The sequence below is a fragment of the Mercurialis annua genome, linkage group LG5 (assembly GCF_937616625.2).
Source record: "Mercurialis annua linkage group LG5, ddMerAnnu1.2, whole genome shotgun sequence".
Classification (NCBI taxonomy): Eukaryota; Viridiplantae; Streptophyta; class Magnoliopsida; order Malpighiales; family Euphorbiaceae; genus Mercurialis; species Mercurialis annua.
This window is the reverse complement of record NC_065574.1, coordinates 51,903,766-51,931,688: the sequence shown is the minus strand read 5'-3', so window position 1 is coordinate 51,931,688 and position 27,923 is coordinate 51,903,766. Positions and strand designations below refer to the sequence as shown.

Genomic DNA, 27,923 nt, shown 5'->3' with positions numbered 1-27,923 from the left:
TATGATTTTCTCAGTTTGTGGATCTATAAAACGAAACTAAATAATTTTTGTAAGGACCTTAATAAAATTTATTATAAAAAAGAATAATTTCTAATTTATGTGTATGTATTGAAATAATCTGTTTCATATTTTCATTCTAATTTAAAAATTTAATAATTTTTTAAAATGTTCACTATCATTTTCGCATTTTATATTGTAATTCTCTCAAAATTTTAATGGAATTCAAACAAAATGGAAGATAAGTCAAAATAGTTAAATACACGTTAAATATTAGGAATATATTACAGTTTTTTTTAAAAAATATTATGGTATTTTTGTAATAATCCTAGCAAATAAATAAAAACCGAATAACGTGGGTAAAAATAGAAACGAAGGAAAAAAAGAATAGAGAGAGCAGGCAGCAAAGTGTTAGAAAGAAGAAGAAAAGCAAAGTAACTAACACATACCTGCAAGCAAAGTGTTTCAAAAGCACTAATTCCTTTCGAACAAACTAAAAAAAATTAAAAACTGATCATCTCACTCTTTAATTTTCATTTGTCAACAATAATCAGATTATAATTCTCTGTAAAATTCCCCCAAAAAATTGATTGTTAGAGAAGTAAAAGATGGAGGATGATGTGGTACAGCGAGTGTTAGAAGAAGGCGGACGCGATTATTATCATCATCATCACCATCATTTTCAACAACCGCCTCCGCCTTCAACTTCTTCCGCTTCGTCTTCCTCTTCAATTCTTCAATCGCTCCCTCTTCACGTGGTACTCACTCTCTTTATCAATTTTTGATTTGAATTATAATGTGAAATCTGTGATAGGTTTTACTAGAATTAATTGCGAGAGGCGAAATCGCGGCTTGTTTATTTAGCTATTTATTTGGTACAGTCTTTTGATCATGGATATTTCGTGTTGGTTAAATCTATTCAAGAGCTTAGAGAGAAAAAGAAGGGTTTTGTTACTGTCGGGATTGGTGGTCCCAGTGGCTCTGGTAAAACTAGGTAATTTGTGGTTTATGAATTTTTGTGTTTAATTTGCATTTTCTTGAGGATATTTATTTTGAATTTTGTTTGTTTGATGTTTGATTTAAAGCTTAGCAGAGAAGGTGGCGTCTGTGATCGGTTGCACTGTCATTTCGATGGAGAATTATCGCGTTGGAGTTGACGATGGGAATGATTTGGATTCCATTGATTTTGATGGATTGGTCCAAAATCTTGAGGTTGGTTTGTGTTTTTTTTCTTAATGTCATAGCATTGTTCAATTAAGCGATCATCACTACATGAAAAGTTTCAATAGAGTTGAGTGTAACCGCCAACCGGACTAGACGTTGTTCTTATAGTTTCTAGGAAAGAATTCTTCTAGCACTGAGTGAATGACTGACTGTATGCTGTATCTGATAACTTCCAGAAATGTTGCGTCTTTTGTTTTTTGTAATAGCTCGTATTTTGACAAAGTAGGTTTTTATGTTGAAAACAGGAGTTGATAGATGGTAAAGATATAGTAATACCTGTGTTTGATTACCAACAAAAGAAACGAGTCGGTTCAGAAGCAATAAAGAGTGCTGCATCTGGGGTGGTAAGTTGGTCTAACTAATGTTTAATTTGAGTGCTTAGTGCTTCCATGGTGTTCATGTCTCTTTAGTTTCTTTTTAGGTAATAGTTGATGGTACATATGCTTTGCATGCAAAATTGCGCTCTTTGTTGGATATTCGGGTGGCTGTGGTAAGTTTTCTGATGCTTAGTGGCCATGGTTTTTGATACTACTAGCTGTTAATTTTAACTATGACTATGATTTTTTTTCAAATATGGTTGCTGGATTAGGTTGGTGGAGTTCATTTTAGTCTTCTTTCCAAAGTTCAATATGACATTGGTGATTCATGTTCATTGGATTATCTCATCGATAGCATTTTCCCATTGTTCAGAAAACACATTGAGCCTGATCTTCATCATGCACAGGTTGGTCTTGGAGTATTTAGAATGTTTTGAATTTTTTTGTTATTTTATGATATCATGGGCTTATTCTGCAGATTCGGATAAACAACAGTTTTGTCTCTTCATTTAGAGATTTAATTTACAAGCTGAAATGCAGGAGTGAGGTATGTACTTATTATGTATCCCAATGATAAGATGTACAAGGTTTATGCATGAAATAGCTGGAAATGTGGGTACCTGCTAATGAATAGGTTGCAAAGTTAGCCACTGTATCATAATGTACAACTCATATTTGACTACCGCTTCAACCTAAACAAAGATTTTCTTTTGGTTGAGGAAAGCTGGATTCTCAAGCTATAATGTCTTCCTTTTCTTCCCCCTAACCTTACCTAACGAAATATACAAAGAGAAGGTATTCCATAGTCAAAGGACATGTATGAAATATGAATTTGGTAGAGGTCAATTGAAGCAATGTATTCAAGTCATAATGTTATATAGGACCAATATTTTGCGGAATTCCTATTTTGATTTTTAGATAGAAGCTAATAAAAACAGCTGATCGAGTCAAGGGACAATTCCTTAAAGTTTGATGTACATTTGATTTCATACAACAACTTTTGTCGAATGAAGCTTGTTTAACTTATGGAAGTTCGAGCTACTGGTTTTTTCTGCACTGGCACAGTATTGTTTCATCATGTTGTTAACTTGCATTGATCTATAATGTGATAAAAGCTGCTTGTATATTGAGGGTTTGTAATGCAGTACCTTAACAAAGTGCACGGAGGGGATCATATGAAATTAGTTGTTTAATGACATAGGCCATTGTCTCAACTTCTACAAAACAGAATGCACAATATCTTCTTTTCCCTAATTTCAACATTTTGGTGACAGTTTCCAGATGTGTCTGTTTATGCCTTTCAAGGAGCAAAACCACAGAAAGATATGTGAGTTATTGTTCCAAGTTTGGCCTTATCTTGACCATAATAATGGCACGAAGAAAAATCAAGGTCTTCATGTTTTAGTCGTTTGACTATGAGCAACTGAACTTCTTTCTTTTCATTGATTTTCAGTTTTATTGAGATGTACCTTAGGGCTCCTTCAGCCAGTGAAGTAGCCCGGATCAATGAATGGATTAAGGTGAGGCAATCTGGTATCAGATACTATTTGTCACTTGGGGACCAGCGAATTGTTGACAAAAATTTCATTATCAGGCCAAAAGCTGAGTTTGAGGTAAAGACTCCCTGATTATTATAGCTTAAATCTTGGTAAAGTATGTTATTAATATTCAACTTGATTGTCATCTTTTCTGCATCTTGTAATTGTGCACATAGGGTTTTCCGCATCTTGTAATTGCTGTGTACATAAATAGGAAAGTAGGTTTATATAATTATATTGTTACTCTCAAGATAGATATAAGCAATTGAGATTCTGAATGTACACTATGCCCAATTGTTTGATTTGTAAATTAATTCTTCTTTAAAATTTTGTATGAATCTTCATTTTCTTTGGGGAATATTATAATTGTGGTTTAATGCATTAATAAATTGGAGTTGGGTTTTTTACAAGACTACTATCGACAGTCTTCAATATTTGAAGGTTCTCATGGGACTCTTATTGATTTCAGATTTTTGTATTTTGCAGCTTTACCTGGTAATGCTTATAGCTGTATAACCTAGTGTGCTTCAAACATCATAATCTGTCAAGTAATCCAATAAATACAAGCTCAAGTTGAAAATGATAATGAGAATAATTTCTAAGGATTTTAAGGAAGTTTACTTGTCATAGAACATGGAATTTGTTTCATATCGTCAAATTCGTAATGGAACATAGACCCTGAATTGCGGGTTTAGTCTGTTTTTCCTTGATTTAATGCTGTTATTTTTATTATCACGAGTAAAGTGGTATCAGGAAGCTGTTTTTTGTACCATTGCATGGTAATATTTTGGATCTGTTGATTGAATGTTATTTTTCTTCATTTCACATGATGTATATTTTTTGTGGGAGTGCATGATTTTTTGACTGGAAAATACTTTTAGAACTCATGTTTTCTTGTTTTCAAGATTTGTGTTTTCAATTTTGATTTTCCAGCTAATCATTCTCTCTTTCTCCATTGAGACAGGTCGGGAGAATGACTCTTGGTGGTTTGTTGGATTTGGGTTACACTGTTGTAGTTAGTTACAAACGAGAATCTACTTTTGTTAGTCGTGGCGATCTTTCTTTGTCAATGGAAACTATTGATGCTCTTGGTGAGACATTTACAGTGCTGAGGGGGAGAGATAGGAAAGTATGTATCCATCTTACTTGCTAAGATAATATTTGGGAAGATTTAGAATTATTTATTTATTTCGTGGTCTATTATCTTGCCAATAAGATAATAAAGCTTGCCTAGAATGTGATAGAACAAAGAACTTTTGGGGAATTAGCTTTCCAAAAGAAGTCTTATATGCAGCGAGTCAGTGACAAACCTTATTGTTCAAGAATATTTTCCACTATGTGCATATCCCTATATTTGTTTCTTTAAGATATTCTACAATTTTGCTATAAATTGCAGGAGTGTCCATATTTATTAGAAATAGTAGAATTTTCGCTTAATTTTTTTTGGTTTCAGAAGAGATTTGTTCAGTTATTATTTGTAGAAGAAGGATTCTTGATCCTTACAATTGAATTTGTTTGTTTCATAGATTGTTGGAGCAGAAGCATTGAAGTTGGGTATTGATGGACCATGGATCACCAAATCATATCTGGAAATGTTTCTTGACAAAATGAATAATGAGAAAAAAGGTTTGAAACTAGCATTATTAGTATTAGGGGTATTGGCAAAATAAATCCTCACGTTTCACTATTTTTTTAGCGATTTAAGCCTAACGTTTAAAACGTTACGAAACAAATCCTAACTTTTCCAATGTTTGCATTTTGTAGCCCAAACTGTTTTCCTGCAATTATTTGCATATGTGGCAGCTTATTGGCATATTAAATCCATATGTTTTAAAATTTTGCAAATAAAATCCCAACCTGTCGCATTTTTGCACTATGTAGCCTAAAAAAGATGACAAATTGACCGTCATTCGAAACGAGGCTACAAAATGCAAAAATTGGAAAGCTTAGGATTTGTTTCGTAACATTTTAAACGTTACTCTTAAATCGTTAAAAAAGTTAAACTTTAGGATTTGTTTTGCCAATACCCCTGATTATTATCATTATATATCCTGTATGACTTTAAAGTTACCATGTAATGTCACGTTTGCAAGAATTTTATTACTCTTTATGCATTTGTAACATCAACTTTTGGAAACCCACACCCCTAAAGCTATTGAGGTGGGGATCCCAAATCCATGTAAACCCCCAAACTGATATCCCATACCTCTAAAACGGGATTCAAGTCCGATATTTTGCATTTTAAGATATTTATTTTTTTGTTGCTATAGCCGATAAGTTAACTCTATTTGCAGATTTACCACGTCTGAGTACACCACCGCCATTATTTAGTACTTCCACCAGTAATCAGGAAAGACAGATTGCTGCTCCAAAGCCTATTCGTACTACTTCAAATCTTGTTATCGGGCTTGAGGATTTATCTCAGCCATGGACTCGCTCCCCAACAAAATCTCAAATGGAACCTGTTGTAGCATCTTGGAGTTTCATATCATTGGATCAAACACGCACTAGCTCAGCTGTAGGTAAGTCTCTTGAACTAGATGATTTATCACTTTTCTTTTTGTCGTGGTGATCAGCTACTTTGGAAGTGTTATCATTAGAATTTCTTGCTTAGACTTCCCTCATGAAGCAACCACAGATCCTTCCTCTTTCAGGGATAATATGAAGCTTGTTCCAATGCCTGATTCATTCGATTTGGATAGGGGACTTCTTCTTGCTGTTCAAGCTATACAGGTAAGAATTAATATAAATTGATTGTGGTTTACTGTTGAAGATAAGTTTAATTTTAAAATTTCACCACTGAAATGCTGACTATGTGTGGATTCTGATGTTCAAAAATTCATTTCTTAAACTATTTCAGGCGTTATTGGAGCACAAAGGTTCTCCTGTCATAGTTGGAATTGGTATACATCCATTAAAAGGATGAACCCTCCTCTCTCTCTCTGTCTGGCCACCTTCCTTTCAAGTTCATCTTTTATCTGGCACATATACTCTTTTTTAATCAAAATATGACAATATGTCTTATAATGCCTCTTTTTGCAGGAGGTCCAAGTGGATCTGGAAAAACTAGCCTGGCCCACAAAATGGCAAATATTGTTGGATGTGAAGTAGTTTCCCTCGAAAGTTACTTTATATCTGAACAGGTGAAGGATTTTAAGCACGATGATTTTCGCTCTCTTGATCTGTCCTTGCTTGCAAAGGTAAGGTGGCATGACTTGAGTAATTTTAATTTTTTTTTGAACAAAGGGTCAACCCGGCCCTTGAACTTGTGTCTCGGGATCAAATAAGTCATTTTTAACTTTTTTAGTTAATTAGATCCCTAACTTGTGTTTCGGGGTCAAATAGATCATTTTAGTCGATTGGATCCCCAAACTTGTCTCGAGGTCAAATAAGTCATGCATTTGAAGTATGCTAATTGGGGATTACTTGACTTAAATTAAGAGAGTTTGAGATCTGATTGACTAAAAAAGTTAACAGATAATTTATTTGACCCCAAAACTGAAATTTGAGGATGTAATTGATTAAAAAAGTTAAAAATGACTTATTTGACTATGAGATACAAGTTTGAGGGCTGGATTGACCCTTTGCTAATTTTATTTTTGAAATATGCTTTGCAAATGTTTACTCTTTACTTGTATCTTTAGAGTATCTCCAATGAACTCTTTATAATAGAGAGTATCTTTTGCAAAATAGAAAACATCTAAAATATAAAGAGTATAATTTTAGTTTTAATCCGATAGACTCTCCCATTCATAAATTTTTAATTTATTTTGTTTTTATAATCTATTAATTTATTTATTTGTAATTTTAATGTTGAAAATAAGATAAAATTATATTTTCAAGAGCAAAATTCATCTAAATCACTTTGAAATTTTTTGTTGATAAGATTTGAAATAGAGAATGAATTTGGCTCTCTACATGTGGAGAGTCAAATTCACTCTCTACTTTGTATTTAAAATATAAAGAGTCTTTGCATCAAACCCTTCAAATTGAAGAGTTTTACATTTTAAAGAGTGCATTGGATATGCTATTACTTGTTAAATGACTGATTGGACAAACTTAGTTGAAACATTGGAATATGCCATATTACGGAACTTAGAAAATGATACTCCCTCATTTTTCTAATTGTCCATCTAGAGAAATATATTTGCCTCTAAATACTTGACCTTTTAGGATTTCTAAGTAATCTTAACACTCGTCTTCCAAATTTACACTTCCTATTAAATCAACCTATTAAATTTGTGGTTCAATTTACAAAGCAAAATTTGTGCTTTTTTAATCATAAACTCCATGTAAGAATCAAAATAGTAATACTAATGAGTTATATTCGCCTTTATACTTAAAATTTAAGACAAAAAAAGACATTTTCTTAATATTAGCAATTTTGACTTGTTGGAATTAAAAAAAACGGAGGGAGTTAGCCAAGTTTGTCTCTTATGCTTTTATTTATGTTTCTACAATTGCATTTATGTGTATTATTTAAACACGGTTTTGAGTAGTTTTTGAAGAAAAAAACATGATTTTGAATACTTGGGTCCTGGATTCTTATGAAACATATTCTTGATCTTTGTTAATTATTGATATTTTCTGTACTACCAAATTGTGTGCGTTAATGTTTATTGCAATGAGTTTATTGGGGTTAAGAGAAGTTCTATCAGCTCATGCTGCAACTTACTTTTTAAGCGAATAGTTTTAGTCAAGGAAAAGTTGGGGATGGTTTAGAAAAGCATATACTTGCCTAGTGACTATCTGCAATCAGGATAGGAAGATTCATACATTTAAGCACGATTCCTGGTTCCTTGGGTGTTTATAAGAGTAACACAACTATACGTTCTATTGTGTAAGCCAGCTTTTAGGCAATCCTTTGGAATTCAAAGGTTCTTGTTTAGGCGATTCTCTTGCTTTTCCTCCATTATAAGCGAGGGTAGAGAGAGGCGGTAGTTTGAACCCAATGCTTACATGTTCTAGGCATTTCACTTTCTCTCCTCTCATTCACAGTACATGCAAGCAGTCAAATGATGGAGGAATGCCCAAGATTGAACTGTTAACCTCCTGCATTATATTTCTGGGCACATCTTCTCCTATGGACAAGGTTTCCTAGATGTTGCAATTATGAGGCCTTTTTTTTCTCAAATCTTTTCCCTATTCTTCTGCGGTCTTGTTACCCTAAAATATCTGTCCTTGAGTGAAAGAAACTATAGACCTAAAATTTTGTAAACTTCTTGCAAAATTCTCTTTGGAGATCAGATGATTAAGTTACTTGGCACTTTTGTTGTTATTTTTTTCCTAACATTACCTTTGCTTAAGAATAATGATGGTCACAATGGAGATGTGGATTTTTATAAGAAGTTCTGCAATTGTATGATATGTATATTCTTTTTGCTGATAAAAATTGCCAACAATTGGATATCTCTGTAGCATCATTCTTATATTTGCTGTTGGTTTACAGAATATTAACGACATAAGGCACGGTAAGGTAACTAAAGTACCCATATTTGATTTGGAGACTGGTGCTCGTAGCGGCTTCAAGGAACTTGTAGTTTCAGAAGACTCTGGAGTGGTATATATAAAATGTGCATTATTCTTCTTTGCTGTTTAAATTTTCTTATTATCTTTTTAGTATTAATTCACACTGATGGGTCGTATTCATGAATAATTGTACAGTCCAAACCTCCCAGGAAAAATGTATTTTGCAATATGAAGGAATTGGGTTTAAATATTCTTGATTCTAAAGTTAAAAAGTTCAAATTTTTATATTTGAAACTGCCGTATCTGCTTTCTCTTACAATTAGTTCCGCATTTCTCTCATGCTCTTTCGGTGATTGGAAAATGTAGATTAGTTAGCTCATGGCAGGTAAGGATAGAGATGTAAAAAAGTCTTACATTCAACAGATAAACTGTCGGATAGGCTCACTACTTCAGAGTTATAATTTAAGTGTAAAATACTCAAAATATGGAAGAACTTGAAGCTTCTTTCAATTATTTATCGAGATTTAAGCAAGGTTTCTGATTGTTCTAAGTTTATCTATAATATTGATTGTGTATAATTCGTTGTTAGAAGTGAAATCTTTTATTAATGCAGTTATTTTTGAATTGAATTGGGCCTAGGTGATGCATATTAATGCTTGTTTAAATGATTGTATCACTAATATGGTTTTTTTTGTTTGACCAGATTGTTTTTGAAGGGGTTTATGCCTTGCACCCAGAAATTCGAAAATCCCTTGACTTTTGGATTGCTGTTGTAAGACTTTATACTGTTAATTTATAAGGCTTAATCTCTATATGTATGTGGGCATACTTTTCTGTATAGAATGTTTTTGTTGTTTATGAAGAAGTGGTAACTTAATTTTTATTTTTTTGCAAAACCAGGTTGGGGGTGTTCATTCACATCTGATTTCTCGAGTTCAAAGAGACAAAAGTAAAGTGGGGTGTCTCATGTCTCAAAATGAGATCATGATGACAGTATTTCCAATGTTCCAGCAGTATATTGAACCACATCTTGTTCATGCTCATGTCAGTTATCTATAAGCTTCTCATCCTTTTTTTTTCTTTTGATAGTATAAACAGCCACTGCAAGGGTTTATATTAATCATGCCAACAAAGTAATGTTACGTGCACACCCAAATACATGCTGCTTTTTTCCCAAAATTATCTCTTGACTATAACTGCGTATTGACATTCCATATAAGTTTTTATAATTTCTCTGGTGAGATGAAGACAGTGTTTCACATTGGTCATGTCCTTGTCATCTTTTAACCCACTTGCCCAAGACGCTAATCAAGTTTCATTATCTATTTAGAATCTTCTAAAGGCCTTTGTAAGCCTGTAGCAAATGATAGAAAATATCAAAACTTTCTTTTTGAGAAAAGAAATGGTCTCATTTTGTGCATGCCTGAATGCTTATCAAGAAGAAAACTCAAAAGTCTCATCATGGATAAAGCCATACATAAGTCCATCATAATGGGTTGGCTTGAATATCTGGAGTTCCTTTATCTTTCACAATAGTGACTGCTATTTCTGTCATGTCCGCCACCTTGGTATTCTTTAGTTCTATATTCTTCATTCTATCTGATTTGCCTATATATATGTGTGCATTTGTGGATGTGGCCTGTTCTAATTTTAACTGTGCATGCACAAGTTAAATGCCAATTTTTTTTTTGCACTTCCGTTGTGGTTTTTAAACATTCAGCCATTTACTATTCATTCACTATTGACAATGGTCTTGCTATCTTTTCCTGTTATTGCAGCTCAAAATTCGGAACGACTTTGACCCTGTGCTTTCCCCTGAGAGTTCTTTATTTGTGTTGAAGAGCAATAAGCAAGTAAGTCACCACTAGCTGCATCCATAGGGTATTGTAGTATTGGTTTCATCTGACAGACTTTTATTTCAAATCAATGCAGGTTTCTGATCAAGATATATTAAAGATACTTGATTCGGTAAAATTTTGCAGTTCCGTACAGAATTTTATTGACATATACTTGAAGCTCCCTGGAATTCCCGTTAATGGGAAGTTGGCAGAAAATGACTGTATTCGTGTTAGAATTTGTGAGGGGAGATTTGCTTTGCTTATAAGAGAGGTTTGTACTTGCTGCAGTTTCTCTTGAGATATTCACTGTTCTTAATGCATAGTTTCTTTGATGTTGTGGTAAATGCTTGACTTTGATATTCCGATGAATTTGTTTTAGCCTATAAGAGAAGGAAATTTCATTATTCAACCTAAAGTGGATTTCGATATTAGCATCAGTACCGTTGCTGGTCTTCTTAATCTTGGGTAAGTTGCTAATGTCGAGTATAATTAAATGCTAAGTAGTTTTGCTTTCACTGCTGGGAACTGGGCAGATTTATTGTTGTCCCTGGATGATGAAACAAGTGCTATTTCTTTCAACTTATTTGTCATTGTTAGGGAGCAGAAGTGATTCTGCATTTAAATGAAATGTCCTTGTTTTGTTTATCCCATCCCTCTTCTCTTTCTTATATCTGTGTGCTTCTTAATCCTGTTGTCAAATTTACATTATAACATCACCAGATTACCTATTTGAACAATTTCATAATCGCATATAGCACGGCTTTAATCAGAGACTTCTTTTTCCAATGAGATAATATGTAGTGAGATTAAGTTGGGGGCACAGTTGTACTTGCAAAGGAAAAATCATAAGAGATGATAAAATATTCTTATTTGCTTTTGATATCTCACTTAAGAGAGCTAATATGGTCCTCGTTTCTTCACTATAATAACACTGGACAGCCATTTCGCTGTTTCTAGTCATAGCATCTTCTGAGGAAAACCTTTTATGCTCTGGGATGGAAATGGAGATATTAGATAACTAATAGTGTTTTTAAGTTTTAAAATAAGTGGAATAATAGCTACCCATTTTCTCTGTTATAATAACCGTTGTTACAGTTTTGGAGACTTTAAAGAGAGTTGGTCTTATCATGTTGCTGTGTTTCGTTTAGTATTTTCTGCTTATTTCTTTTATAGTGCTTTTTTCTACTGATCTATCAATATATTCTTTTGTAGGCGATTAATTTTTTCTTTTTTAATGATGCAGCTATCAGGCTGTAGCTTACATTGAAGCTTCTGCATTTATCTACCAAGATGGAAAGGTCATATATGCTGATCTGTATATTTTATCCTTGTTTTCCCTTTGTGTTGTTCTACTTCTGTTTTGTAGTCATTCTCATGAGGATGAAAAAGTTTTTAGACATCACATGTTTTGTTTTATTTAGTTGAGATTTTTGGGGCACCTGTGCTGTTATTTTTTTGATTATGTTTCATTTTGTCCAATAAATATTACTATTAGCCATGTTTTGCATTGCTGGGATGTAGAAAATAGCTGATTATTTGTGAGATTCATGGTAGCGTTTTGTGAACTTACTTTACATGCTTGATGATATTATCTTGTTCTTGAACCTTGGGATTATGTCTTGGTTTCTTCATCCCATGTCTACCCGTGCTAGGTTTTTCTTTGTGCAACTTGATTTTTAACCTCATGAAGCTGTAAACTTTTTTCTTGAAACTATGTTTTAGATTCTCGTCGAGGTTGACCATATACAAGATGCCCCCAGTCCTTATTTACAGATAAAAGGTGTTAGTAAAGAAGCTGTGGCTGCTGCTGGTTCAACCCTTGAACTAGATGGCTCTTATACAACTAAGGTCCTGGCTCTTGTAGTCTACTTCTACTGTTAGCAGTCATGAGATAACTTGTGTTACCTTCATTTACTGGACTGACTTTTTGTTAATTCTTTTAGAGTTACCTGCAAATCATTTTGGAGAGCTCACCCGCAGTTGAAAGAAATTCCAGTGGAATTCCTATCCAACAAAGTGCAAGGTTGCAGGACCTTGTGGAATTTATTCAGTCTCAGGTATCTTACCAGAGTCTCCGATTTAGTGTTTATAGGAGGGGTTTGGAAACATTTGTCCTAGCTGATCTTTCCGTAGTTTTAAGTTTTTTTATTTTATTTATTTTCTTAGTCTCTTGTGATAAATTTATCTATCCAACAACCTGAAAAACACAATTTTGACAGGGTAATAGCTCTGCTTCAGAATCCTCACAAACAAGGGAGACGTCTCCTATAGATAGCATAATTGAAGACATGCAGTCTAGAATCAAGAGGCTGGAAAGATGGCAGACCATCAACACGGTAACTCTTCGAATAACATGATTTTCTGCTAATTGCTTAATTCTCTTTTAATTACTTTTCTTCTGGTTATTCCGCTCACTGTAATTTTAACAGGCCTCTGATGCATTTGGCAGGTGCTATGGACATTTTTGATGTCTGCCTTGGTCGGTTATTCACTTTATCAAAGGAAACGCCAATGAACAATTTCTTGAATCAAGATGTACCAAATGGTAGATAGATCCCTTTCGAAACAGGCATCGTCATCTTTGGTTAATCCTGCCAATGGCCGAGTCTAACAGAATTTTCTGACAAGGATTTCGTCGATTTCTGATTCAAGCATAACTTATACCCAACAAGGCAAGAACCACAACATTTGTTTTGGTATTTTTTCCTTTATATTTAGTTTCTTATAAAATTCATGTAACAGAGAACAGAATTTAGTGCTCCCTTTTGTAAATACTTCCATGGGAGGAGTTTAGAATAGGAATAGGAGCAACATGGTTTTCTTTTTCCATCCTCATTGTAATTTCTCTAACATAAGTTCATCAAATCCTTTACAATTTTTTTGGATGGGTTTTCGCCATTGTGCTTCAGCAATATAGATCATCACCGAAAGTATCTTGCTTGATAGTTTTTTTGGTACGACGGAAAAACAATCTTGATTGACACTTTTGCTTGACATTTAAATATGAAACAATAAAACAAAGGTAATTCTATACCAAGTTAACTGATTTGGAGACTCGGGCTCGTAGCAACTTCAAGGAACTTGTAGTCGCCGAGACCTGAAATTCTGTGAGAGCTATAATACTGGAATCTACAATATCCATATAGAAAGTCGCCGAAGACTTGAAACCACCCCACGGAAGTACGATGAAGTACGATGATGAGACAGTCCAAATGTTCTAAAGCAGATCATAGAAAATTGTAATCGAAGCTCCTGAAGAATCCAATGATTTCAAGGATCAACAAGATATAAAACAAATGTAGTTGAAACCGGAATGAATGAAAGGCAAAGCTGATGCAACCAGATTTAACGAGTGCACCGCCAAATAAACACTTTGATCTTATTAGCATTTGACAGACCCCACAAAATTTCCAGTCAGCCTTAGAAAATGAAGGAATCAGAGAATGATAAGCACTACAATTCTGATGAAGGGCAAGGTAATTACCATATTTAACCTAATATGCACCATTTTTATTGTAATGCCATATAAATTTATAGAAAGATATTCATGAATGGATAAAATACTCTTAGACATTGTTTGGTTCAATTATAGTATGAAAATCATTAAGAAATGAATGCTTTTTTTTTTCATCAAAAGAAATGAATGCTTAGAAATATCTAATAAAATATTACTGATATTTTTGTACACCATTACTCATAACTAGTAATAACCTGAATATACAAAATGATGAGTAATATTAACTAAGCCTTTCAATTTTAATCGTTAACATCAACTAAGGTTATGAAGCTCCATCTTCTTCCTCAACCAAGCAAGTTTGATATCATCATCGCAGGCAAAAAATCTTTCAACCAAATGCTCATTATCCTTCAAAAAATCAAGACATTCCATTACTTTCCATTTGCCCAATCTTAATTTTTTCAACTCTGTTGTGATCTCATTTGCGGTGTAAATCCTTCGACTAGTAATTGTTATGGCACGAGCAATTTCCTTCATTGAAGATGCAACCTCCCTAAGCTCATTAGCAATGATATCCGATGCGATTCTTCTTTGTTTAACCCCTTTAGAAGGTTGTTCTGATGGTTGATTCGCCGATGAATTGCTATCACGAGTTGGTGATTTTGGGACAGATCGATTCAAAGAGTCTTGTTGAATTAAAAGTATGTCATCATTTATTTGCATCTCATCAATATCCTCAACATTTGATTTTGGTTCAGCTTGCCACTTGCACACTTTTTCCTTCGCAGTTGCAGCACTTTTTCTATTTGCTCGATCCTTTTCAAAAAGCTCACGGGCAGCATCCAAGAAATAGAGTTCTTTATCTCGTACCAAACAATATTCACTTTTAACCTGCAATAAATATTTATAGAATAAAAGATAAAGCAAGCAGCATTGAAGCATTAAATTGTTTATAAAATGAGATCAAAAAGAGAAGATTCAGCATATCAACAAGTCATTTTAATAAAAGAAAGCATGAGCAAAAGACTCTACGATGAAATGTAAAAAAAATCGATGTTTTAGGAACTACTTGATCCACTATCATGGCATGAGAAAGAAAATACCAACATACAACATTGTATTTGAAAATCAACTCACTTTGCAAAAGCTAAAGAAATTAGTTAATCCACGTCGATTTCATACACTAATCATGGAAAAAAGCAACATATCTAGATCGGCCATTAAACTTGGCGAACGGCAACAAAGACATAATTAGAAAGGAACTACCTTGAACAGAAGTGAGCAGATAACTAAAGAGGGCTTTCCATGTGTTTGAAAATATAGAAAGAATTTAAAACTAACATAAGCAAACCAATCAATTTACTACAAATTCATTCACAGAAACTATCCTCACCGGTTTGGATTTCCGAGAAACACGACCAGTCATAGAAAAATCAGAAGGGGGAAATCAAACAAAACTGATTTTAGTATTATCATCAATCAGACAGCTTTTCCTATTGGAAACAAGTAAAAGTAAACCAGAAAATGAAAAGTATTTGTTGGCACCACTTAGCAAGAACATTAAGCATATGTTGCTGTCATAGTTTTAAACTCAAAGCGATTTCAGCAAGTTTATATTCAATCATAAAACACAAAGTATCACCAAATAACTTAACCTCATAATTCAAAGCAAAATCTTGATATGAGTAATTACCTTTATTACACTATCCCAAACATTTGGTACGGCTTCAATTTTTTTGGTGATATCATTCCAACAAAATCCACTTTGCTTGTCCAAAAGTTCAATTGCATAATTCATTAGTCTTGTTATAGTCTTCAATCTATTGACAACTTTTGCTTTATCAATTTTCTTTCCGATCTTTTGAAACTCCGCATTAAGTGCAACAACAACATTTCCCCAAGCTACTTTGTTGAATTGTTTTTCATCCTTGTTTCCTTTTACTTTTTCTTCTTTCAAAAGTTCAAGAAGAAGTTCATCCATTGCTTTTGGCCATCGAAGATATCTTTCAGTTGTAGTAACTTCTACTTCATCATCCACTGACGTAGCCATCTATTTACAACTACATAGAAACCGAAGATATAAACATGAATAACTCATAAAATAATAAAGAAAATATCTTCTTTACGGGTTCTTCCATTTTGAGTTAAAAACAAAATAAAGCCTAAAAACTATTCTCTCCAATGATATAAAAGGATTCAAGTTGTGAAGGAAATTAATAAATTTTCATTTGTGATTTTCGTGCATGACCGGTAAAACAAATTATTCATTCTGCAAACATATCTATAAAGTGTTTTATTTTACGGCATTTCAACGCCCAATTTTGATGAATATAAATTGTTACGTAAATTTTGTTCACTACGTCATATATAAATATAGATGACAACAAAATTTTAAAAAAATCGAAAGGTAGCTAAAGCAAAAGCCTGATATTTTACATCATAGTAGAAAACTAAGATTACCAGCATAGTAGATTAAAGTGGTCTATGGCATTCAATTATAAGACATACTGCTTAGCACATTGACACACTCTCTTAATTACTAGGTAGCACGGAATACAGGGACACGGGACACTGGGCACGGGCACGGCGAAACGTTGTTATTTTAAGGTTTCCTATGTAAAAAATGAAGTTTCGTATTAAAACGTAATGTGTCCAAAACGTTTTTCCGAAATAGGACACGTTGATTGAATGAAGTGTCCGTACTACCAGTTAATAATATCAACTAATTAAAAAAAAATGGTAATCAGGCATAACAGCTCCCTATGGATGTATGCGCATGTAGCATAACATCAACTCAGAGTTAACTGAAAATTTCTTTGGGACATAACATCAAACACATAGTGTTCAAATCAATACCCATAATTTGAAACGAATTAAATCTAATAATCATTAAACTGATGATTCAAATTTTCATAATTAACGAAATAAAAGATAGTTTTAAACAAATAAATTTTGCTAACATATTTGAATTAAAATTCCTTGTAAACCCATATAAAAGGAAAATTAAAGATGAAATTCGTACCTTTGACTAAGGTATGTCGTAAATTAGAGTCAATAAGATCAGCTACTGAATTTGGAACCTCCGAATTATCAATCTCAGGTCTAAGAGATGAACAAAAAAAAAAGAGACTTAAATGCCAATTTGCCCCTCAACTTACAAAAAATGATCAGTTAACACGTATTTTAATTTTATGGTCAATTTATTTATAATTTTTTTATTTTTATCAATATTTTCCCTCATTTTAACATTATAATTATTATTAAAGGTGAGCAACACGCGCAAAATGAGATGTAAAAATGGGATAAATTGATTAAACAAGCCATGTTTAAAATGAAATTGACCATAAAAATAAAATATATGCTAATTGACATTTGTTTATAAGTTGTGGAGGCAAATTGCCACATAAAATTAAAATCTGTGTAAATTGACATTAATTTTGAATATTAAAACTGTTTAAAATATATGATTGATGATGAATTGTACTTTTCTATAGCTATAACATAATATTATTTTGATATCACAGTTTAATTCCGGTTTGACTAAATTTTTAAGCCTTAATTCTCCGTTGTCGCCAGTTGTATGACCGGATCAGATTTGACAACCATGCTTCTACCTCGGTTTTAAATTTTAATAACTGTATACAATATGTACGTGTAAATACCTTGATTTACATATATCAACTGTTAACACTTATAATTATTAGTTTGCATTTTTAAAATATTTGTTACTTCATTTATGTCCAATCGATTCCTAATCTGAGTCATACTTTCAAACCTTCTTTTATAATAGAATGACTTGCTGAGTTCATTTGGACCAGTTATTATAACAAATGAATATGAATAAGAATAGGGAACATCATTTTCTGACTCAACATAATTCTTTTTTAAAGTAAAAAAAAGTTAAAACAATTAAGAAAAAAAGGCATAAGCACGCCTATAATTTCCGAGTAAGACCTCTAGAGTCCATACATGAATGCATCAAACCACATACAAAGAAACTATTCTGCTATTTCTTGTAATTGTAGATTGACCTTCATAGGTTGTGCCTCATCTCCATCAGGCACAACACTACATTCAAAAATGAATCATGATTGCACATTTACAAGCTCTTACTTATAATTTACATATCTCTACTTCCATGACATGACAAAAGGTTAAAATAATAGTTCTAGCATGAGTGGTTCAGTTCCGCCATTGAATTTTAGCCAAACGTAGGAAGAAGTCCTTCATTCATCATGAAAAATGCAGCGATTGCAAGTAAAATTACAAGAATTATCAACCACAAGCTTGATCCTCCTGCACGGAAAGAGAAAAGCAAATGAGGCATTAGACAAGTGAAGCAGAACTAAAGGTAAAATAGTTACCCAAATCTATATTAGCTTCCCCGACCGATCTCCCTAATAACAGCCAAAGATCAACTCAATATTTACGTGTTAAGTGACAAAAATCTTCCATATTGAAATGAAACTAAAGTTTCATGACCAAAATGAAATAATTTGAAAGTTTATGGTTTCTTGAGAACTCGAAGAGAACAACACATTTTGAACTGTAATGGTGTTTTCTACCTTCCCCCTATTATAAAACACATGTTCAGCTAAGCATTTGGCTGTTACCATTAGTTGCACTGAATCACATTTTAACAGGTTTCAATGAGGGCCCGATATTTGATCGAGTCCGTTTCATATGTTAGTAGCCATCTAGTTCCAGCCAAGCCAACCATAGTTGGAGGCAGGATTCCGCAGTCAGGTAAGACTAAGCATCGAGGTTCATACCAGTTTTCTTGTCCTCAACTAGAGTCACCCTTGCACTTGAGTCCATGGATGCAGACACCAAAGCCCTGCATTCAATTGTTAAATGTCTCACCATTAAATATTACTCTAACAGGAAATGGGCATAGGTTAAACTATGAAGCAGGAATCTAGCAAACAAGTTAGTCTTTCGACCTTGAATCATGGGAGAATGCCACCGATGTTACAATGCCAATATGCGCTTTCTTAACCACCGTTTGAATCTGCATATTGCTTGATTTTATGAGGAGCACATTTCCTTCACTTAATCCCCTGTATGTCAAGCAATCACAAAGGAAAAGCTTCAATACTCAAGTTAACATGCTTGCTAAATGAACTCTGAGCACTTGAAAGGAAGAGAAGGTAGATCAATACACTGCAAGGAACTTTCCATCAGGTGAGACATCAAAAGAAGCAATGCCATCACGAGTTACATGCTTTGAGCGAGTTCTCTTCCATGAACTTGCATCCCAAGTTATAATACTTCCACCCTTTTCTATGTAAAAAAAAGTGTGCACGATGGTTAGCTTGTAAAATAGTGACGTTAAACGGTGGACCCCTTTCTTGGCCATCAAAAGAACAAAAAAAAAGAATGAGAAACAAAGCAATTAGTTTTTACCCGTCATAGCAGCAATGTAAAGAACCTGAGTCTGACTGCTACTTTGAGAAAATCTGCAAGAGGCAAATCGCTCTCCCTGGAGGCAACACAGAGAGCTAGCTCATGACCCTTTTATAATGAAAATATATACTTATTTATTATAACAGGCTAAACATTCTTGCAGTAATAAACCAGTAAATAGTAATTTCTAAAACAGAATGAATCCATGTCCATACGGTGTCTAGGAATAATTTTATGATAAACTTAATAACTGAACTGCTAGAAATGCAACTATTTTCTTGGTTTCTAAGTCAGGTTTAAATTGAAAATCACAATGACCAATATAACTGCACAGTAATAAGAGGAAACCAATTTCAAAGCAGTCCACCGGAGACATGAACAGTTTAAGCTCAAGAAATTATAGTTCAGAGCTTACATTTTCCTTTGATAAGGAAGATACTGCAGTTGAAGAAGTCACATCCCAAATCCTACCAGGACCACCACCTCCCAAGGTCGCAAGAAATTTCCCGTCAAGGCTGAAACACATTTACGTTATATCAGCATAAGTACTTTACAAACTGTTCACACATGCTGGCTCAAGAACCCAAGGCCCAGAGACTCCCCACTAATGCAATACCTGAAACATAAGTCCTTTACAGAAGTATGAGCTTCAGCCTCGTTAAGAATAATTTCCATGCTTGGCCACTTGAAAACCCTTAATTTGCCATCCTGTACTGCAACAAATCAGAGAATCATATAGGTGAAAAAGCAACAATTATGCTTACAAAAGCCATATATAACACAGCTGAATTCAAAATAAGGCAGAAAATGAAGTAGATAGTCTCTGATGCATTCAGCTAATCTAACAATTCATTTGGGAAGTGAATTCCCAATATGCAATCTGCCATAGAAAGTGGAAAGGACTTGCATTTTGCAAGCCATAAGCTTGTTTATATGAATGATAGATGAATTGCTTGTTTGTTCATCATCATACTGAAGATAAACAAAGTGTTAATTTGACATTGCGTTTTCATCTATCTTTTCAGCTGAGAATTTAACAATAAAGGGCACAATGCACACTCTAGGCTACTTGTTTTCCAGCTGAGGGTTCACAGTATTGATTCAGGTTTGGCCCTTCCTTTTTCAACTAATTTACTTCACAAGGAAACATCGATATATTCATGCATGAAGTGCATCTCGCATGTGAATTTGATATTAAAACGATTGGATTTTATACCAGAAAGCATCAGAGAGGGGATTCCTTTAAACCATAGCCAACCCCTCTTTAATCACCCACCTTTCTTTTTATAGACAGATGACAGTAAAGCTCCAGAAAACAAGTAAAATTACATATCAATAGTTGTTTTAAATTTTACTCATAGCAGAAAGCTCAATGATTACAATTAGCATTTTTATCAAGGGCCACAGCTCTTGTAGAAACTAGGTGGTTTGGCACTCGTTTTATATCAATTTGGATGAAATGCTACAGACAAGGGCCATTTATTTGTATTGCATAACAACAATCTTAGATTATATCCCTTGTGTTAATTATGTTTCCAGAAAAACACTTAAACGAACACGTTCTTCTACAGCTAAACAAAGTTAAGAAATTATAAACAATATCTTCTTCCTCATGTTACAGCTCTAAAAATGGAGTGTATGCGAGTTGCATGTTTTTTACCATCCATGAACATTAATAATTGTTACCTTAAATGTAATTCAAACATAAATAAATGTTCACAGCAATAGTTCTAGTTCATAAAGTAATTTCACTCAAAATTTAAGAAAAATACGTGCAAAACCGTCTCTACCTCTCCACCAACAGCAAGCAAAGAACTGTCACTGTTAAAGGCCAATGCTAATTGCTGTCCAACGTCCTCTAACTGAGTCAGCACCTTATCTGACTCTTTTATTCCCAATTTGTGCACTTCATCTTCCTCGACTTCGTCCCACTCATAAAACCTAGACAAAAACAACAAAAGGCTGAGTACCAAATTAATAATTCATCAATAAACAGCTCATAATTCACATATTGATACAACTCCAGCTTAATCCATCAAACAGAAAAACAAAAGAGTTACGGTTATAGAGTAGGACTGCACGAGATGATTTTCTTTCGAAAAAAGTTTTTAGCTTTAGTATATAGTAATTGATAATTCAGTCTAAACTTCTTTATTTAAACAAAATGAAATAAATAAGCTACAAATTTCTCATCACAAGTTGAAAAGACAAAGAAAACAAGAAACGAAGTAACATACCGGCAGCTGTTCGGCAAAGCACAAATAACTCCGTCGCCGCCGGGATGAACAGCCATTCTATAAGGCAAATCAGAACCAATTCCAAACTTAGCTTCCTGAGATAAATTTTACAAAAAACACACATAAATGCATCTCAATATCAGCTCAGTTATAACAGTTTAAACAATCAGCCCTTAATTATCTATCAAAATCCAGCTGAAACAATAAACATTTTAAAAAAAATTAACTAATTCATTATTTTACATTACTTCATGAAAAACCCAAAAATTAAGCAAAGGCGCAATTAAAAGTAACATTAATTGTAACTGTAATTGAATTAAATACAAATTCAATAATCAAAAGAGAGAAACAATTACCGGCTGAGAAGACAATGAATTGGAGGCGAAATCAAATCGAGAAAGAACGACAGCGTTTGGGATACCGCTACGGCCTTCGCCGCCACCTCCGGCCAGAACGACGTAGTATTCATCGGGATGATCGTCGTCGGACTGAGATTTGAGTTTAGATCTGACTTGCTTGTACGGAAACCAAGCAGCAGAGTAGAACGGGACTCCGTATTTTTGCAAGGATTCAGACATTTCTGATTTATTATTGCTGCGTCAACGTTGTTCTCAGATACCACTCTTCAATTCAAACCAAGTTTTAAAAATTGTATTTTTTTTTGTTCAGCGTTCTTTTCACGTATCAAAGTTTCAAGTTTTCCTCGAAACTGTACCAGAAAATTTAAAGGAAAAGCGTTCACCTTGGCCCCAAATGTTTATGCCGGGTACTGATAAGCCCTTCATGATAAATTTGTTTTAATAATATACCTCAAAGTTTTGAAAACGACTCGCTAAGGGTGAGCATTCGATCGGTCCGGTCGAAACTGAACCAACAACCCTTTAACTGAATTAATTGTTCAACGGAATAGCCGAAACCGAGCTGACTGAATAAAAAAGTTTAACCAAAACCAAATTGATAACAAGATAGATTGAACAATCTCAAAAAAAAACCCAAGGCTCAAGGCAGAATCGAGATGACCAAAAGCAAATAGACCAAAATAATCACATCTTAAGATAAACGAAATAACCTTATCACAAAGAATCCGAGCAAAGCACATAACAAAAAATTTGAGCAAAGCACATAATTTAAGAGACCAGATTAAGTCTAGTAAATGATCCGAGCAGAATCTCACCGAGACAAAACCTAAATACGCCAAAAGATACGATCTGATAAGAAATTTTAATAGTATATAAACCAGCCACAGACAAAACTTGCAGGAGACAGAGACAAAAGGAACGTATGACAGAGTCGGTGAACCCGATCTCCTACCAACCGAAAACCACAAACAAACCTTCAATTATAAAAGACCCAAACATAAAAGGGCTTTTTATATAAAATACAGGAATTCAGCCACTATTTTTTTTTATACGGCCCAACCCAATTCTTTACTTTACCTACCTCATTTTCTTACTTTGATAACTTGTACTTCAAATTCTTTTCTTTTATACGATTTTTCTTATTTCTCTCAATCATTCTTCTTCTCCACGATTTTTTTTGAGCTGTAAAAGAAAATTTTCACGATTTTTGCTCCTTCGCTTCCGTCGTTCCGCCTCCTCCGTTCCGCCGTTCTGCCTTCGTCGTTCCGCCTTCGCCGTTTTGCCTTCGCCGTTTCGCCTCCATCGTTCCGCCTTTGTCTCGTCACGCCATCTTTCTTTTATCTTTTTAGTTTTAGATCTGAATTTTTTTGTTCTTTTTTTTATTTTCAGATCTGTAATTTGTTTATCTTTTACTGTTGATTAACCATTAAACATGTATAAAGAGAGTCGTTAAAGAATCCAATACTTATTTCATGTTCTATAGAATAATTTTGTGATTTTATATAATAAAATTATGTTATTTCTGCATTTTTTTGTGTTTTGTTGTATTTCTGCGTTTTTTTTATTCTGCAAAACGATTTGTTGATGATGATTGATTGCTGAATTATTGTAATGTTACAGTGTTGTTGATTTTATGTTGACTTTATGTTGATATTATGTTGATATCTACTGATTCTTTTTATTTTAATATTGACAAATAAGATAATATTGTTTGTGAAATAAACTTTCGTTTGATGAAATGAAACTGTATCATAACCGTCTTTGTCGAAATTTAGTTAGGTATGAGAGGTGGAACGCAAAACAATTATACAAGTGATTTTGAAGAAACTGTGCAGCTGCAAAGAGAATTGAGGAAAAAATATATTTTAAAATAGATTTTTTTAATTTGTGAACTGTTGTGTTGGTGTATATTTAATATATTTTTATTTTTATATATAAGAATAATTTTATTTTTTCATTTGAATTATTGTTGTTGTTTTTTCATATTGTTTTGATTACTTACTCTGCTAATATCTTTATCTGATTCATTTATTTTAAACATTTTGTACCTTTTTTGTTTTTTAGTAGAATTACTACTATCATATTAACAAGTTATCAACATAATGTCAACATGATATCAACAATTAATGCTAATTTAGTCAAGATGTTTGTAAAATAAGAACATCGATTGATTTAAGCCAAAAACAATCAATATATTATCAAAAACATGTCTATAGCTCATCAATACAGCAATTTAAGACTAACTTTATTTTTTTAATGAGTGAAAAATCAACATGTTATCAACAGTATATCAACAACATGTCAACATAAAATTGAAAATCAAAAAAAGTTGAAATACTTATCAACATAATGTCAACAATAAATCAACAATGAATCAACAATTAATGCTAATTTAGTCAAGATGTTTGTAAAATGATAACACTGATTGATTTAAGTCAAAAACAATCAACATATTATCAAAAACATATCAATAGCTCATTAATACATCAATTTAAGACTAAGTTTATTTTTCTTTCAATGATTGAAAAGTCAACATGTTATCAACAGTATATCAACAACATGTCAACATAAAATTGAAAATAAACAAAAGTTGAAATACATATGAACATAATGTCAACAATAAATCAACAACGAATCAACATATGGAATAAAATAAAACATAATTTTTTGAAAAATTGTGACAATCGATAAAATATCAACAAGAAATCAACAACATGTCAACATGATAATGCTAACATATCCTTATCTAATCTCATTTAAATTTTGTTTTTTTTAGTTAGTTCACGCACAAAATTATCTAATTTGCTAATTTATTTTTTTAGAATAAATTTTTTGAATGTTAAAATTAAGGAAATACCAACTGATTATCAACACAAAATCAACATAAAATCAACAATACTGTAATATTATAATATTTCAGCAATCAACTATCATCAATAAATCGAACTGCGGAATAAAAAACACAGAAATACAACCAAACACAAAAAAATGCAGAAATAACAAAAATTTATTCCATATAACCATAAATTTATATTACATAACATGAAATTAGCATTATATTCTTAAAATATAATCTCTATACATGTTTAATGGTGAAAAAACAGTAAAAAAATTGTAGATCTGAAAATAAAAAAGAAGAAGAAGAAGAACAATTAATAAATTATAGATCTGAAATCAAATAGATGACGACGATGAGCCGAGGAGATGATGGCGTTGACGAAGATGATGACGAGAACGATGACGGAGGAGCGGAGGAACAGAGGACGGCTCAGCGGAAGACGGCGAACGGTAAAAAAAGAGAGGAATAACTGAGAGGAAGAGAGAATTGAATGATGAGGAGAGAGAAAATAAATGAAATTATGATTTGTATGCTGTTAGGGTTTAATATATAGAGTCCGTATAAACGTTATAATTCAGTCCGCACATGGTAGTTTAGAAAATCCAAACATGCACCCGTATAAAAGTTATAAAGTGGGCAAAGTAGGTTGTTTGTGTAAAAAGCCCAACATAAAATAGGTAAAAATTAATACTCTTTTTCTCTCAACTCGTACTCTTCTTTCACTTCTTTTTTCTTTCTATCGCTCATACTAACTTGACCGGAGTGATTTGTCAGAATCACCTTCCCGCATCCTTTGAACGGTGTTCTTTGTGATTATTCAGGACCCGGTGCAGCAGACTCGCCCGACCTGGATACCGTTTATCACGAATAAAAAAGGAAAGAAAGTTTAAAACCAAACCGATTAAATAGGTCAGGTAATTCAGTCAGTTTGGTTCGGTAAAAACCGACAACAATATGAGAAAAATATTAAAAAATATTAAAAAAATAAAACTTTTGGTTCATTCATTTGGTTCAATTAATCAAAATAATTTTAATTTTAAAAATTGACCCGATAACTGAAATCCAAAACTTTTTCTATTAAAACAGAACTAACTGAACCTAATTTATAATCAAACCGATCAAAAGTCATCAGTTCCATCGGTTAACTTGGCCGGCCAGGTTTTTCCCTCACCCTAGTTATGCCCTTCTTCCAAACAATATTAACCCTGCACTTTACAAGAAGGGGATAATTGAATTATGTTAAAAACTGTAAAGATATATTGGAGATAAATATGTCATGAGGAGTGTATTTATCCAATAAATAAACATTAGGGGCATATTTACATTAAAAGTATTAAATTTTTATGTGAAAATTATATAATAATATAATATCAGCCAACATAATGTAAGTTAGCAACTGAACAAGAGATAAATAGAAATTCTAAAGATGTAATTGGTGTCAGAAAATTCTCAAACACTTGAATTATTCCTGAATATTTAACACCTGCAAAATTTATGTTTTTAGATTTCTATTGTTGTTTCATTTCATTTTGTTGATCAATTATAGCATTTCAGTTTGTTTTTTTTATTTTTTATAATCTGATCTACGATGTACTTTAACGATTTAGGTTGTAATCGGTTTATTGCCTTAATATATTATCCTTTGATAAAAAAAGTGAAATATTCAATTTTTTAATTCAAACAATTATAGAAAATATAATCTAAAAATCTTTAATAAAGTTTTTAATGCAAATAATAGCCAATGGCTTAGTATTATTTTATAGATTTGATATATTTTGAAAATATAGGAATATTATTTTTTGATTGTGTTTGATATAAACAAGGTATAAGGTATAAAAAACCCATTGAGTTTTTTCACTTGATATAAATAACCCATCGTACTAAAAAATGTACATATAAACACCTATACTCGATTTTTTTGGACGAATCACCACCTCTCTAACGGATACGTGTAACTCTGTTAATTGATTGCCATGTGAGCAGCGCCATGTCATTCCCACATACCACGTGGATAATAAAATAAAAAAATTATTCTGTAAACCCTAAAAAATCAAAAACCTAAAACTAACAACCTACCCTCCCCAGCCGCCGCCTCTATGCCTGCCACTACCACCCTAACCGGCACTCTTCATTCTTGTTGATAACCACCTCCAGTTCGCTTTGCCTTTCTCCACCAGTCACTTCGCTTCACCTCCCTCCACGAGCTGCTGATGAAGACGAAGACAAACGATCTGCTGGAGTTGGGAAGGAACGGCGAAAACTAACGTGGCCGCCACTAATGACGAATGAGCTACTGTTGCGGCATGACCAGCATCCTCTTTTATAATCGATTGTTCTTCTTTTTCTTCTTTGTATAGAAAATTGAAAAAAAGAAATTAAGATCACTCATCATAAAAGAATTCTAAAACCGTCACTCTCCGATCACCGGCTCTTTCTCTCCTCCATAAACGCCGCCATTACAACTAATCAATAGTTCCGTACTTTCTCACGATAAGGTTAATCTGTTCTCTATTTTTAATGTTAGCTAAAGAAACATTGTATTAATCATGTTTTATTGATACAAATTGAATAATAATAGGTGAGCTTGCTTAGAAATACAACAATTCAATACTCATTTGATTGGTTTATTTTGGATGGCTCTACTTGGACTTGAGCTGATAATAATGAAGTATTTTGTACGTTGTTTCTGAGAGCAGTAAGAATGTTTTTAATTCATTTGACCAGATTATCGTTGATGAAATTAGTGCTCGAAACCAAGATTCAAATTGCAAGTTTCCGATAGGATGGTGGAGGATATTGCAGGAAAGTAAAATTGTTTGCTTAGATTGTAGAAACTAGAAAGAAGGTTGGTAAGTGGTGGTGTAACTGGATGGGTATCCATGTGGCAATAATGTTTATTTGTTTATCTTTTTATCCACCTGGCAATGATGTGGCATTGCTCACATAGCAATAAATTAACAGAGTTACACACTTCCGTTGGTGATTCGTTCAAAAAAATTGAGTATAGATGTTTATTCGTACTTTTTTTAGTACGATGGGTTATTTGTACCAAGTAAAAAAACTCGATGGCTTTTTTGTACCTTTTGCCTATAAACAAATTGTAAAAAAGTTATTTAAAGTTTCAAAATATTTATATGTTGATTTATTTAATTTTTCTTGATCACAAGAGTGATTAAATTCTTTTAAATTTTGTAGGTAATCTGGTCAACGTTAAGGTAACTAATATAATCAATATTTCAGAA

General features: G+C 33.0%; 3 protein-coding genes across 6 annotated transcripts; 1 reads left to right on the top strand and 2 right to left on the bottom strand.

The window, feature by feature from the left end:
* Window positions 1-372: 372 nt before the first annotated feature.
* Window positions 373-13,268, top strand: LOC126680990 (uncharacterized). 3 transcript variants are annotated; one of them, XM_050376329.2, is made up of 26 exons: window positions 373-755; window positions 879-991; window positions 1,083-1,209; window positions 1,467-1,565; window positions 1,643-1,711; window positions 1,811-1,945; window positions 2,017-2,085; window positions 2,813-2,865; window positions 2,992-3,151; window positions 4,041-4,205; window positions 4,603-4,702; window positions 5,371-5,598; window positions 5,715-5,809; window positions 5,937-5,979; window positions 6,119-6,276; window positions 8,526-8,636; window positions 9,249-9,317; window positions 9,446-9,589; window positions 10,324-10,398; window positions 10,478-10,654; window positions 10,763-10,848; window positions 11,627-11,681; window positions 12,106-12,231; window positions 12,327-12,440; window positions 12,603-12,719; window positions 12,833-13,268. In XM_050376329.2, the coding sequence occupies exons 1-26, from the start codon at window positions 606-608 to the stop codon at window positions 12,896-12,898; spliced, it is 2,904 nt and encodes a 967-aa protein (XP_050232286.1). In that variant the 5' UTR covers window positions 373-605; the 3' UTR covers window positions 12,899-13,268. The 3 variants fall into 3 exon arrangements, with proteins under 3 accessions (XP_050232286.1, XP_050232287.1, XP_050232288.1); XM_050376330.2 differs by lacking the exons at window positions 373-755; window positions 879-991; window positions 1,083-1,209 and having other exon boundaries at window positions 1,477-1,565; window positions 2,034-2,085; XM_050376331.2 differs by lacking the exons at window positions 373-755; window positions 879-991; window positions 1,083-1,209 and having other exon boundaries at window positions 1,477-1,565; window positions 1,632-1,711; window positions 2,034-2,085.
* Window positions 13,269-14,023: 755 nt separating this feature from the next.
* LOC126680005 (uncharacterized) lies at window positions 14,024-16,998 on the bottom strand. Of its 2 annotated transcripts, none has more exons than XM_050375031.2 (3): window positions 16,863-16,998; window positions 15,534-15,890; window positions 14,024-14,731 (listed from the first exon to the last, which is right to left on the bottom strand). In XM_050375031.2, the coding sequence occupies exons 2-3, from the start codon at window positions 15,888-15,890 to the stop codon at window positions 14,153-14,155; spliced, it is 936 nt and encodes a 311-aa protein (XP_050230988.1). In that variant the 5' UTR covers window positions 16,863-16,998; the 3' UTR covers window positions 14,024-14,152. The 2 variants fall into 2 exon arrangements, with proteins under 2 accessions (XP_050230988.1, XP_050230987.1); XM_050375030.2 differs by having other exon boundaries at window positions 15,534-15,900; window positions 16,863-16,997.
* Window positions 16,999-17,749: 751 nt separating this feature from the next.
* LOC126683143 (SEC12-like protein 2) lies at window positions 17,750-22,188 on the bottom strand. Its single transcript, XM_050378978.2, has 10 exons — window positions 21,840-22,188; window positions 21,484-21,578; window positions 21,037-21,187; window positions 19,863-19,954; window positions 19,662-19,761; window positions 19,247-19,322; window positions 19,003-19,123; window positions 18,784-18,900; window positions 18,613-18,677; window positions 17,750-18,136 (listed from the first exon to the last, which is right to left on the bottom strand). Exons 1-10 carry the CDS (start codon window positions 22,059-22,061, stop codon window positions 18,042-18,044), a joined length of 1,134 nt encoding a protein of 377 aa, XP_050234935.1. The 5' UTR covers window positions 22,062-22,188; the 3' UTR covers window positions 17,750-18,041.
* Between the last annotated feature and the right edge of the window lie 5,735 nt (window positions 22,189-27,923).

Bases quoted from the DNA above. Each gene is read 5' to 3' on its own strand.
- LOC126680990 (XM_050376329.2), top strand. From the start codon at position 606: ATGGAGGATGATGTGGTACAGCGAGTGTTAGAAGAAGGCGGACGCGAT. The intron at 9,318-9,445 runs GTAAGACTTTAT...TTGCAAAACCAG, and splicing joins TTGACTTTTGGATTGCTGTT to GTTGGGGGTGTTCATTCACA. The intron at 12,720-12,832 runs GTAACTCTTCGA...TGCATTTGGCAG, and splicing joins GATGGCAGACCATCAACACG to GTGCTATGGACATTTTTGAT.
- LOC126680005 (XM_050375031.2), bottom strand. From the start codon at position 15,890: ATGGCTACGTCAGTGGATGATGAAGTAGAAGTTACTACAACTGAAAGA. The intron at 14,732-15,533 runs GTAATTACTCAT...TATTTATTGCAG, and splicing joins TTTGGGATAGTGTAATAAAG to GTTAAAAGTGAATATTGTTT.
- LOC126683143 (XM_050378978.2), bottom strand. From the start codon at position 22,061: ATGTCTGAATCCTTGCAAAAATACGGAGTCCCGTTCTACTCTGCTGCT. The intron at 19,323-19,661 runs GTAAGCTCTGAA...TGTTGCCTCCAG, and splicing joins CTTCCTTATCAAAGGAAAAT to GGAGAGCGATTTGCCTCTTG. The intron at 18,901-19,002 runs GTATTGATCTAC...CTTGACATACAG, and splicing joins GATGGAAAGTTCCTTGCAGT to GGGATTAAGTGAAGGAAATG.